We start from the raw sequence: 13,056 nt of genomic DNA on the forward strand, positions 1-13,056 counted from the left end.
GAAGAATGTCAGGAAGCTTTTGAGAAGATAAAGCAATACTTATCCAAGACTCCAGTACTATCACCGCCCAGCCCAGATAGACCATTGATTTTGTACTAACGGTGTTCGACAACTCCATGGGATGTGTGTTGGGTCAGCATGATGAGACTGGAAAGAAAAAAAATGCGATATACTATCTCAGTAAGAAATTTACTGATTGTGAAATGAGATATTCGTCTATCGAAAAATTGTGTTGTGCCTTGATTTGGACGACGAAGAGATTGAGGCAATACTTGCTTTATCATACGACTTGGCTAATTTCAAAATTAGACCCTTTAAAGTATATGATGGAGTCAACGGCGTTGAATGGAAGAATGGCTAGATGGCAAATCTTGCTCTTCGAGTTCGATATAATATATGTGAGTCAGAAGGCCATCAAAGGGAGTGCAATAGCAGATTTCTTGGCTAGCAGAGCTTTAAAAGATTATGAACCGCTGGACTTTGACTTCCCAAATGAAGACTTGATGTATGTGGGAAATGCTGAAGAGGATCCCCAGGAAAATCATTCTTGGAGGTTAAACTTTGACGGAGCTGCGAATGCGTTAGGCAATGAAATTGGGGCAATCCTGATATCTCCAAATGGAGATTATCATCCTTTCACCAGCAAGTTGGATTTTGATTGCACCAATAACATAGCTAAATATGAAGCTTGCAACATGGGTATCCGAGTGGCCATAGAACAGAAAATCAAGACACTAGAAGTATATGGAGACTCAGCATTGGTAATATACCAACTAAAAAGGGAATGGGAAACGAGAGACCCCAAGTTGATCCATTATCGGAGATTGGTTCTAGAATTGATTGAAGATTTTGACAACATTACCTTTTACTATCTCCCACAGGAAGAAAAGCAGATGGCTGACGCTCTTGCTACTTTAGCCTCTATAATTAAAGTAAATCAGTTAGAGGGCATGAAGCCCATTCAAATTAGTATTTATGAGATCCCGACCCACTGTTACAGTATTGAAGAAGTGGAGAATGATAATCGTCCCTGGTACCAAGATATATTGCTATATGTGAAGAATCGCGAATATCCTAATCAGGCAACAGAGAATGATAAGAGGACATTGAGGAGACTAGCTATTGACTATGTCTTGGATGGAGAGATGCTATACAAAAGGGGAAAGGATCGAATACTGTTGAGATGCGTGGATGCTGTAGAAGCTAAAGAAATTTTAGAAGAAGTTCATGAGGGTGTTTGTGGAATACATGCCAATGGATTCACCATGGCTAGACAAATCATGAGATTCAGATATTACTGGTCCTCCATGGAAGGAGATTGCATCAACTATGCCAAGAAGTGCCACAAATGCCAAATTTATGGGGATAAAATGCACGCACCTCCTTCACCTCTTCATGTTATGACTTCTCCGTGGCCTTTTTCCATATGGGGAATGGATTTTATTGGGCCAATATGCTAATGTTACGAAGTTAGCAGTCAGTAAGTTTTTGAAGAAAGAAATCATATGTCGATATGGAATGCCTGAAAGGATCATATCTGACAATGCTCTGAATTTGAATAACAGCACGATAGCGGAAATCTACAACCAGTTCAATATTAAACACCATAATTCATCGCCGTATCGTCCGAAAATGAATGGTGCAGTAGAGGCGGCCAACAGAAATATCAAGAAAATTATGGCGAAAATGGCTGAAACTTACAATGATTGGCATGAGAAGTTACCATTCGCTTTTCTTGCTTACCGGACATCTATCAAGACTTCTACTGGAGCAACACATTTTTCTTTGGTTTATGGGATGGAAGCAGTCCTACCCATTAAAGTCGAAATTCCTTCTCTTTGGGTATTGGCTAAATTAAAATTGGATGAGGCCAAATGGATCCAATCTCGGTATGATCAGTTGAACCTGATAGAAAAGAAAAGACTAAAAGCTATTCGTTATGATCAAATGTATCAGAAGCGAATGATGCGAGCTTATAACAAAAAGGTTCGTCCTAGAGAATTTCATGAGGGGGACTTGGTGTTGAAAAAGATCCTCCCTTTACAAAAGGATTTCAGAGGGAAATGGATGACAAACTGGGAAGAACCTTATGTTGTAAAAAAGGCTTTTTCTGGAGGTGCTTTGATTTTGGGTGAAATGGATGGTAAAAACTTACTGAATCTTGTACATTCAGATTCAGTCAAGAAATATTTCACTTAAAGGAAAAGAAGGAATCAAAGTGAAAACTCGCAAAAGGCGCTTTGAATCAAAAAAAATGGAGAGGCTAAGGTGAAAACCCGTAAAGGGCGCCTTGAGACCAAAGGGGATTTGAGTTAAAAACCCGAAAAGGGCAGCTCAAACATTGATCAGATTGGGACATATGGTGATCTTGCTATACCTAACAGGATAAGGATATACGACATCTTGAGGCATCGACAAAGTACTGTAGATCCCCTAAACACATGTTAAATTCAAAATGGTTCTTAGTTTGCACGGAGAAGTTCAAGCTGCAATATCCAACGCACCTAGTCTTCATATTACTTGTATTGAATTTGTTTGTTCTTGTAATACTTCATTCTTTGCTGTTCTTGAATACTTTTTCTTTTCAAGACACTTTCTAACAATAAATTCCTTTTCTATTTTTCGAGTTATGCCTTAGTCATTATTTTTGAAAACATGTCGCATTAGAATAATGATTGATAGACTAATAAACTTTCACAAAAGAATTTTTGCATATTACTTCGGTAATTTCTAAATAATTTAGTAACCTGAAACAGGACTATTGTTTAGAACGCACCAGGCTTAAAATTGAAATATCTAAGAAGAGAAAGTCTAAATTAGGACTGTTCTTTCAGATTTTGTTGAGATGACAAGAAGTCTGGCTTGGCGACAAAACTTCAATCACCAAGGAATAAGAAGAAGTTCCCTTAGAGAAGAGAGCCTTCATTTGTGCGTGAGCCTTTGGTCCGACACCCTGGGAATAGTATAAAGGACCAGAAAGATTTAGATCCTTAAAATTTTATAGGAGAGGATTGAGGAAAAGCCATATATTCCTACCCTTGAGTTACAGTAGTAAAAAAAATCATTCTACACTCATGCAAACACCATTCATACATGTCTGGTTAGGATCATTTGATGCATTTTTGATCATGCCATCCTTATCTTAAGCATAATTGGGTTCATCATACAGGTCATGTTTCACAAAAAATAGATCAGTGAAATCATAAGGCCTTATCTCCCTAGGCAACAGTGGAGCAGGCTAAAAAACAGCAGATATTGTCTTCATGTATTGGCGTGAAGTAGATCGAAGATAACAGATCCTATTTTCCTATATTGGTAGCCAAGTGGATCGAAGATGCAGATCTTGTCTTCCCATACTGGTGGCGAAGTAGATCGAAGAAAGCAAATCTTGTCTTCATGTATTGGCGTGAAGTAGATCGAAGATAACAGATCCTGTCTTCCTATATTGGTAGCGAAGTGGATCGAAGATGCAGATCTTGTCTTCCCATACTGGTGGCGAAGTAGATCGAAGAAAACAGATCTTGTCTTCATGTATTGGCGTGAAGTAGATCCAAGATAGCAGATCCTATCTTCCTATATTGGTAGGAAGTGGATCGAAGATGCAGATCTTGTCTTCCCATACTGGTGGCGAAGTAGATCGAAGAAAGTAGATCTTGTCTTCATGTATTGGCGTGAAGTAGATCGAAGATAACAGATCCTGTCTTCCTATATTGGTAGCCAAGTGGATCGAAGATGCAGATCCTGTCTTCCTATATTGGTAGGAAGTGGATCGAAGAAGCAGATCTTGCCTTCCTGCACCGACAGTGAAGCAGATCGAAGACACCAGCTTTGCCTCCCTGGGTTGCAGTGGAGCAGGTTAAAAATAGCAGATCCTGCCTTCCTGCATCGACAGTGAAACAGATCGAAGACACTAGCCTTACCTCCCTAGGTTGCAACGGAACAGGTTAAAAATAGCAGATCTTGCCTTCCTGCACCGACAACAAAGCAGATCGAAGACATCAGTCTTATCACCTTGATGTTGCAATGAAAAAGATTGAAGTCGCAACGGTGAATCTTATTTCCTTGGCATTGTAGCAGAGCAGATTAAAGCCACGACGGCGAATCTTATATCCCGAGCGTTAAGACTTGGATTAGCTAAAGTGGAGCGGATTGAAGCTGTGGGCAGCGAATCCTATCTCTTTGGCATTACAGTGAAAAAGATTGAAGCCACGACGACGAATCTTACTTCCTTGGAGGTGTAGTGGAACAGATTGAAGCTACGACGGCGAATCTTGTTTCCCCAACATTGCAATTAAAAAGACTGAAGATGACGAATCTTATCTCCTTGAAGTTGCAGTGGAGCAGATTAAAGCCAATAATCCTATCTCCCTGAAGTTGCAGTGGAGCGGATTGAATCCACAGATCTTATCTCTCTGAAGTTGCTGTAGAGTAGATCACGTCGGCTCTTATCTCCCTGAAGTTGCAGTGGAGCGGACTCAAGAAAGCATGTCTTATCCCCCTGAAATTGTAGTGGGGCAGACTAAATAAACAAATCATGTCTCCCTAAAGTTGTAGTGGAGTGGATTAGAATGATGGATCTTATCTCGCTAAGATTGTGGCAGAACAGATCACATCAAATTCATTTTTAAGTGACAGCAAATCAAGTTGAAGTTATAACTCTTATCTCCCTGAAGTTGCAGTGGAGTAGATTGAAGCACTAGTTCCTATACCTCTGAAGATGCAGTAGGAAGGAATGAGGCTACTTGAAGAAGAAGAATACCGAAAACCAGTATGACCGGGAAAAATTTGGCATTTTTAAAGTCTTTGCTTCGTTCCCGTTACACGATAACGAGCAAAGAGGGGCAGCTGTAATACCTAAATTTTACCCGACCCTTTAAAAAATAAAAGTAAAATAAAAAGTCCAAGTTGTTTTTACAAAGTGAATCCAAAACAAATAATTGGCCCAGAATCCATGGCCCAAATTGAAGTAAAGCAGAGGCCCGAAACTCGATGGCCCAAAACAAGATGAAGAAACCCTAGGGTTTCTAAGGATCAACAGCGCTGCAAGCCAAGCCTCGCACGAGCCGCGTCCCCGATCTTCACCTGCAAGGAATAAACGCAAGAAAGGAAACAAAATCAAAGATTCGCAAAATCAAATCAACATGAATAGATTTACTTCTTTATATTTTTCTTATTATGGCTATAAAATAGCCATTGATATACTGTAACAAGGATTCGAAATCAATAAAAAAACAACTATTTCCACAACCGAAAACAGAAAACTCCATACTAAGAGCAATACAACTGATCCAAAGGTTAACATCTACAGTTTTTTTATTTTTTTATTTACTTTTATTTTTTTTACATACGAATAAAACAAATAAAAAGGAAAGAAGTAACCTTTAGAGGTGCCCAGATCACTGTAGATGGCTGAGGGTGTCGTCTATGATGACAGACGACCGGAAGACGAAGGGTTTCTCGGGCTTTCGGGGCATTTTTGTTGATATTTTGAGGGATTTGAACCCAGATTTGGGCTTAAGGGGGTCTAAAATGCCAAATAGGGGATTTTCCCTTTTTCCGGCCACCGGATACGGCAGTGCCGGCGCTGAAGACCGGTGGCCGACGCGGTGGCAGACGACTACTGATGACCGAACCCCTGGCCGGACGAGCTAGGAAGGGAGAGTTTTTTTGAAATTTTTTTTTCAAAAAGAATGAAAAATGAAAATTTTTTGAAGTATTTTTGTCTTAAATAGCCTATCGAAACGGCGTCGTTTCACTAAGCCTCCCCAGGCGTTAAAACAACGTCATTTTGGGGAGGCCGACCCGAATCCGACTCGACCCGGCCTAGGATCCGCGTGTTTTTGAGCGGAGGGGTAAATTGCATTTTTAGCCCCTCCGCCTTTTAATGTCTTTACAATTAAGTTTTTTTTAATTCGCCCTTTTAATTTATTTTAAATACTATTTGGTCCAATTTGAACGGCGCCGTTTTAGAGGAGAAGGGATAATTTCCTTTCTAGCCCTCTGCATTATTTGTGCATTCAATATGGTCCTTTGGACTTTATTTATTTGCAAATTTGCCCTAGATTTTTCATCTTCAGTTCAATTTAGTCTTTTTTATATATATTTTTAAATTAGTTAATTTCCATGATGAATTTTTTTTTATATGTATAAATTTATTTTTTTTCATATATATGTACATGTAAATATATTTATATATATTTTGGATATTTTATATATACGTGTATATCTATGTTTTTTTATTTATTTTCAAAAACGCTTAAATTCGTATATATATTTTTTAAAACACATATTTTAATTTATATGCATATATTTTTCTTTATTTTCATAAATGCATTATGTATTTTACATATATGAATTTTATAACCCAAAAGCTTTATGTATAAATTACCTTTATGTCTTTTATTTCTTCATAATTTCAAATGTATGTATATTTTGTACCTTTTATTCTATATTTTTGTTTATTTTCTTTATTGATTTATGTTTACATTTATATTTTGTGCATTTGGCACTTTACATGTCGTTGTTGTTTTTATGTACATTAATTTTGTTTATTTCTATGCCATTGTTGTATTTATTATTGTATTTTACACTTAATGTAGCATTACATCATTTTTTACTCGATTTTAAAATTTTCAAAATTGAGATAATACTCGTATTTAGGATTTTTAAGGAAATTGAGCCCTAACGTATTGGGTTCTAATTTTCTTCGTTAAATCTAACAATCGAGAATTGCTCATTAATAAAAAAAGATGAAAAGCTTGTTGTCGGGAATTTAGTATGTTGTATCCTAACGTATTGGATGTGACGTATTGATTTCTCGAGACAAAGATTTTTTTAAAAAAAATAATAACAAAGGAAATGTTCCAAGTTTAGGATTTTGAGAGATTGCGCCCTAACGTATTGGGCCGCGATTTCTTAAATCTTAAACAACTGAATATTCTTTTTAATTTTTATTACACGAGTATTTTGGACTAATTCATTTTTGAGGAATTAGAATGTTGTGCCCTAACGCATTGGGTGTGACATTTTCTTTCTCCGAAATGATAAGAGTCTTAATAAGTAACGTTTTTTTTAAGTTTTTATTAAGGATCATATTTTTAAATTTCGACATTAAGACACTAATTAATTAACTAGGTACCAATTTTGGGCGTTACGAGGGTGCTAACCCTTCCTCGTACGTAACTGACTCCCGGATCCATTTTTCTAAAACTCGTAGACCAAAGCTATTCTTTTCGGTGATCCAATCACACCTCAATAAAAGATTGGTGGCGACTCCAATTTTCATCGACAACTAATTTTTGTTTGTTTTCCAAAATAAAAAGTTGGTTTCGACAAAGGCATTTTCATTTTTTGTTGGATTTTTGGTTTTCTTGTTTGCATTATGTTTAAAGAGCTCTAAATAGCTAAATATTTCACTATTTTTTGTTGGGTTATTGAAAAAAAATTAAAAGATTTTTTTTTGTAAGCAAGAAGATTTTGCAATTGATTTTTTCATCTTTAAAGCTTTACTTGAACTATTGTTTTCCTTTCACTTTAGTCATCTATGGTAGAGCTGCAAGAATTTTGCTTTTTTTGGCTTGAAATTCTCTTCTTTGTAATTTTCTTTTGTTTAATTTGGTTGTGTTTATTTTTTATTTTTTGCTTAAAAATAGAGTCTTTGATTCAACTGGTTCAAGTTCTCTGCACATTTGGGGTTGTTCTATATCTTCACAAGAAAGGTAATTCCCTAATTTGTTTCACAAATCCCATAATTTTTTATTATCATGATTTAAGTTAAAAATTAGTATCTTTCAAGAAAAATATTGCATCTTCATGCTTCAAATTTGTTATGTTTATCATTTCTTTTATATCTAACTTCATTGACTGAAAGTTTAGCACAGAGTCTATGAGCTAAAGATGTATAATTAATGCAAAAATCATAGAGTTGGACTTAGAAATGTCACCACATGAATCAATATAGTAAAAGGGTTTTCATCATTTATATGGTGTGGTACAAAGGCCTGGTTAATATATATACATATATCGTATCTTTCTTCACTGATTGAAGTTTAGCACAAAGTCTATGAGCTAAAGATGCATAGTTAATGCAAATCTTTGAGCTACACTTAGAAATGTCACCATTAGAATCATATAGAAAAAAAAGGTTTTCAATTTTCATCATTTATAACTTGTTTGCAGTTTTTGATCTGTTTAATTACTTGACTTGTGTTCTTTGTTTATATATAGTTAGGGATATATATATTGAATGGGGACTGATGCTATTGAAGTAGGGGAGACTCCATTTGACTCATATCCTAGTTCCTTTAATGTACTAATTTTGAGTTCGCTTCACTTTTTTCTGTTCTAACTTTGAATCTACTGTATAATTTAATAGTTATCGAAAATAATTACATGCATTTGTTTGTGGTTTTTTTTTTTGCTTAAGCAAGTGTTAAAAGCCTTGGAAATTCAGTTTGTGCCCTACAAGCTTTAAGTTATAATGTTTTTGAGTTTAGATGTTTAGGTAATTTAATTATGTATGACTTAAAATTATAGTTAGTAATAATATTACTAAATAGTGTGTAAATCATCTCTCATTTCAATCATCCCTCAATTTACATTTCTATCATCTTTCTCTCATCTTCCTTTCCTCTCTTCCACGCATAAGTAATCAATTTCCTAGTTCCCTTTAGCTAACATTTCCCTTGATAAAAAATCTCTTGGCTGACCACATTGAAGAGTAGTTTGCAAAAGAGCAATCATGAGAATTTGAGGAAGCCACCATGATCAGTTTTTGGAGAATTGTCAAAATCATCAAGAGTTTGTTCTTCCTTATTCTTTAATTTTGTCCTTAGTTATTCAACATGTTTGCAAATTTTTTAAATGTTTTTCCACTAATGATGATAACTTAATTTTTTTTTTAGTTGGAATGATTGCAATAATTTGATAAAATCCATTTGATTCATGTTTATGATGTTCTATGCCTCAATTGTTCATGCTTCCAATTAAAATCATTTATGTATTTCATGCATTAAAATATGTTTGGATGCATTAGAATTAGTTGATCAATCCTGACCAGATTATGATTAATGGACACGATAATTGGAAGGTGGATGCTTAATTTAGATCCTTATTTGTTTAAATTAATGGTTCGTAATAACTCAAAAGAACTCTATTACCTTGCATAACTTTAGGTTTTAGTGGTTAAATTGTTTCAAACCCGACCCGCCCCTTTTACTTCACATAAATTTAAGGAATCCTTAGTTAAAAATAAACATAGAAATATACATATTTTCCTAAGTATAAGATTACAAAAGAATTTATATTAGATTCCAAGTTAATGAATGATCGAGTTGCCTTGGAATTTTTCTGGAACATTGTTAAACATGATGAAGAATGAATTGAGTCAAATGTTGTAGTTATTCTAGCTTATTAATGTTATTGTTGTTAATACTAGTGATATTGTTGCTAAACCATTTCATTGCATTTCTCATCCCATTTGCATTTTGGTTAATTTGCATTAATTAATTTAATTTAACATCCATCACCCCAATTTATTGTGTTTTATTTACCAACTTGTAAATTCATAAATTTGCAATTATTTGATTAATAGATACAATCCTTGTGGAGACGATAATTATTTTACTTACTTATTACTTGATAACAACTATGTACACTTGTAAATTTCGTCGCGAACCAATTTTTCATATATAACATGGGAAACCCTATCTTTAACGTGACTTAAGGCAGACACTCCATCCATCTTTTCTTCCTAAATTCGTCTTTTCCATTAATGGAATCTAGGGCAACAAATCGGGATTTGACCACCATATCCCCTTGATTTGTGGCTTCAGATCCTCGATTAGCACTGAAATTATGCTTTTTTCTATGCTCAACAAGCATCCATGGACCATAAAGATTCATCTCGCCAGCACTGTCGCCTTCCACCATCAAGGTATCCGATGTGAGATTACCACCATCAGCCGGAGGAGCGTCACCCTCTACATTCAAGGCAGACTTTTTAGATTTGTGTAACTCCTTAACATGCCCATAATACCCATATGAGAAGCAAACCACAGGGAGATACTCATATTCAATTTTCTGGATTACTCCATTAATCATTACCTACAAAATCAGAGGTTTATCTAGATTCCAAAAATGGCCATCCGCACAAATCTGCCCCGTGACTTGTTGCTAGTATTGAAATCTAGTTTAGTGACCTTACCTACCATCCCTCTGATTTCCCACAAAATTTTCATCTTGTACATGTGTCCCGAAAGCCCTGGCAGATGGATCCATGACATGACAACACAAGGGAATGGTTTCACTAGATCGAAATCAATGGACCACAGTTGTACCGTTAGGTATTGACCAAAGATTATCCAAGGTCCCTAAGATAGAACTATCTCAAAATCTTTAGTATTTTGGAACTTAACCAGAAAGTAGCCATTTCCTATATCCATAAGATGAATGGGCTTAGATGGTTTCCATAATGAGTAAACTTTATTTAGGAGCGTAGTATATCCAATATTTTGGCCTAACAAGTTAATTACCACGGTATTCACCACATAATTGATTAAAAATTGATTTACTCTTTCAGAGAATTCAATATAGGGTATGCCATTTACAAAAGACTTTGTAATGTCCCCTTCCAAAAAAAAGAAAACAAAACCCTCCTCCTCATCATCAATTTATGAGCGTAAACTTATCGAATCCCGACCACTTCCAAATAGCCTCTCCTTCCAAGAAGGTTTTGGATTTGGTTCCAAGTCAGAAACCATCGATTCACTTACTAAAGCCATTAGAATACTTTTTCCAAAGCTACAGAGGATTTCTCAAAAAAAAAATCTCTCGCATAGACTACCTAAACCTACCTTCATACTTTAAACCTTCAAACCAAACTCTTTAAATCTTGATACCAAACTTAAATTTTGGCATCGATGAGTACCAACGGCCACCACTCATCAATAACCACTATTACCATCAACCGACACAACTATTTAACTCATTATAGATCATAAGTGAACGACTTCATAATATTGTATAACTAAATCTACATGTTTGCTAGGACCCATATTCAATGAATGCACAAGAAGGAGGAGCATATTATTAGAGAGTTAAGAAACCATTTTTTTAATTTATAGATTAAATTTATGAACATAAAGTCATGAAATTCGAACGAATATGTTTTTATTACAACCCATATCATTTATAACATGTTGTTAGACTAAGGGGTAATGGGACTTTTTTTAACTATTTAAATTGAGATTGAATATTGAAATTAAGGGATAATATCATATTTGGTATTTGTAATTTTATAAAATGTCTAATGTGATACTTAAATTTTTAATTTGTGTTATTTGGTAACTATATTTTCATAAAATATCTAATATGGTACTTAAACTTTAAAAATGTCAAATGTGGTACCCATACTATAAATTTGTGCATTATTTGGTACCAATACATTCATAAAATGTCCAATGTGGTACATATTGGAAATAGTCAATATGCTACCTAAACTATCAATCTGTGTATTATTATGATACCTGAAATTAAAGCCCTTAATAAATGTTAAACCAACCAATGGAAATGACATGTGAATTTCTTTTTCAAATCACCAATTCTACATGGATAATATAACATTATTTGAAAAAGATAAATAAAACAAAAAAAATTAAAAAATAAATAAGAACATAAGTTCAACTTTAAAAAATCATCAATTTTTAACTTAAAATTTCTTCAATTTTTTAAAAACCATAAATTTTCCCAAAATTTTTTGAAATTTATACAAGCCAAAATTTCCCAGAAATTATGTCTTTTACTTGACTTATTGAACTTGAATGAAAGGTTAAATAACTTGATTTCGACTACCATTTTATTTTTTATGCTTTATTCATCTCTTCATGTAATATTATATTATCAATGTGAAATTCATAATATGGAAAAAAATTCCATGTGTTGAATTTTCATTGATTGATTTAGCATTTACTATGAGAGTTGACTCTACGTAACAGCTCGTTTTCGGTAAAAATCAGAGCAGTGGTTTTGGGACCACAAATTCAACTAGTAAATATTTATTTTATTATTATTTTAAAGTCTACTGTATGTTAGTAGTGTCATATAAAAATTTTGTTAAGAAATTTTGTCATTCACATGTTCAATTTGGTGAAAAGAATAAAATCGTAAAAGGTGCAAAAGTGGAGTTCTAGTAGCTAAAGGTATCAAATAGCTATGAAACTTTAAATTTAAAGGACTTAAATGGTAATTAGACCATTCATATAGTTAGTAGACATTCATGGATTGGTTTTATTGAAACTATTAAAGTTTTTAAAGCTTATTTTGGTAATTAGGTAATTAAGGTTAAAATTAATAAAACAAATTCTTTTTTTTTTCATTCATCTTCTTCCCCCACCGATTTTGAAGACTAAGAACACTATTTTAGGGTTCAAAGCATTCGACCAACTCTCTAGCTCGCATGTAAGTGAAATTTTACCCTTTTTAATGATTTTTATGTTTTCAAAATCGTTGTAGCTTAATCTAGCTAGCTCAGGGACTAATTTGCAAAACTGTTAAAATTTATGGTTTTGCTATGAATTTTCTTACATGATTTATGAAGTTTGATGCAAGATTATGAGTCATTATTGTTAAATGAACAACTTTTGCAAAGTGATTTTTTGATGAAATTATCATTTAGGGACTTATTTGTAAAAGTAGTATAATACCATCATAAATTTGTGAAATGATGATTTGTTTGGGTTCATATGAGTCCCTAGGTAAATCATCTAGCATAAAATATAGATGAATTTGCATAAATGTTAATTTATGAGCTTAAGGACTAAATTGTAAAGAAGTTAAAATATTAGAGGCAAAAACATAATTTTGCAAAAGCATAAATTTTAGACTAAATTGATTAGTATGCGTATTAAATGAACTGAATTTTCTTATTTAGATCAAGATAAACCTTCTACGGATCTAGATCGAGGAAAAGCTAAAGCATTGGATTAGTGATCTCGTTCTTTCGTCTTTGTAATCGAGGTAAGTTTATATGTTTAAATAACGTTTAATGTTATTTTGATG

The 13,056-nt window shown here is 34.0% G+C and overlaps 1 protein-coding gene across 1 annotated transcript; it reads left to right on the forward strand.

Moving 5' to 3' along the window:
• Positions 1-503: 503 nt before the first annotated feature.
• LOC121216110 (uncharacterized) lies at positions 504-5,652 on the forward strand. Its single transcript, XM_041091403.1, has 2 exons — positions 504-1,233; positions 5,435-5,652. The coding sequence occupies exons 1-2, from the start codon at positions 504-506 to the stop codon at positions 5,650-5,652; spliced, it is 948 nt and encodes a 315-aa protein (XP_040947337.1).
• The last annotated feature ends 7,404 nt before the right edge of the window (positions 5,653-13,056 follow it).

Source organism: Gossypium hirsutum, chromosome D04, assembly GCF_007990345.1.
Source record: "Gossypium hirsutum isolate 1008001.06 chromosome D04, Gossypium_hirsutum_v2.1, whole genome shotgun sequence".
Lineage (NCBI taxonomy): Eukaryota > Viridiplantae > Streptophyta > Magnoliopsida > Malvales > Malvaceae > Gossypium > Gossypium hirsutum.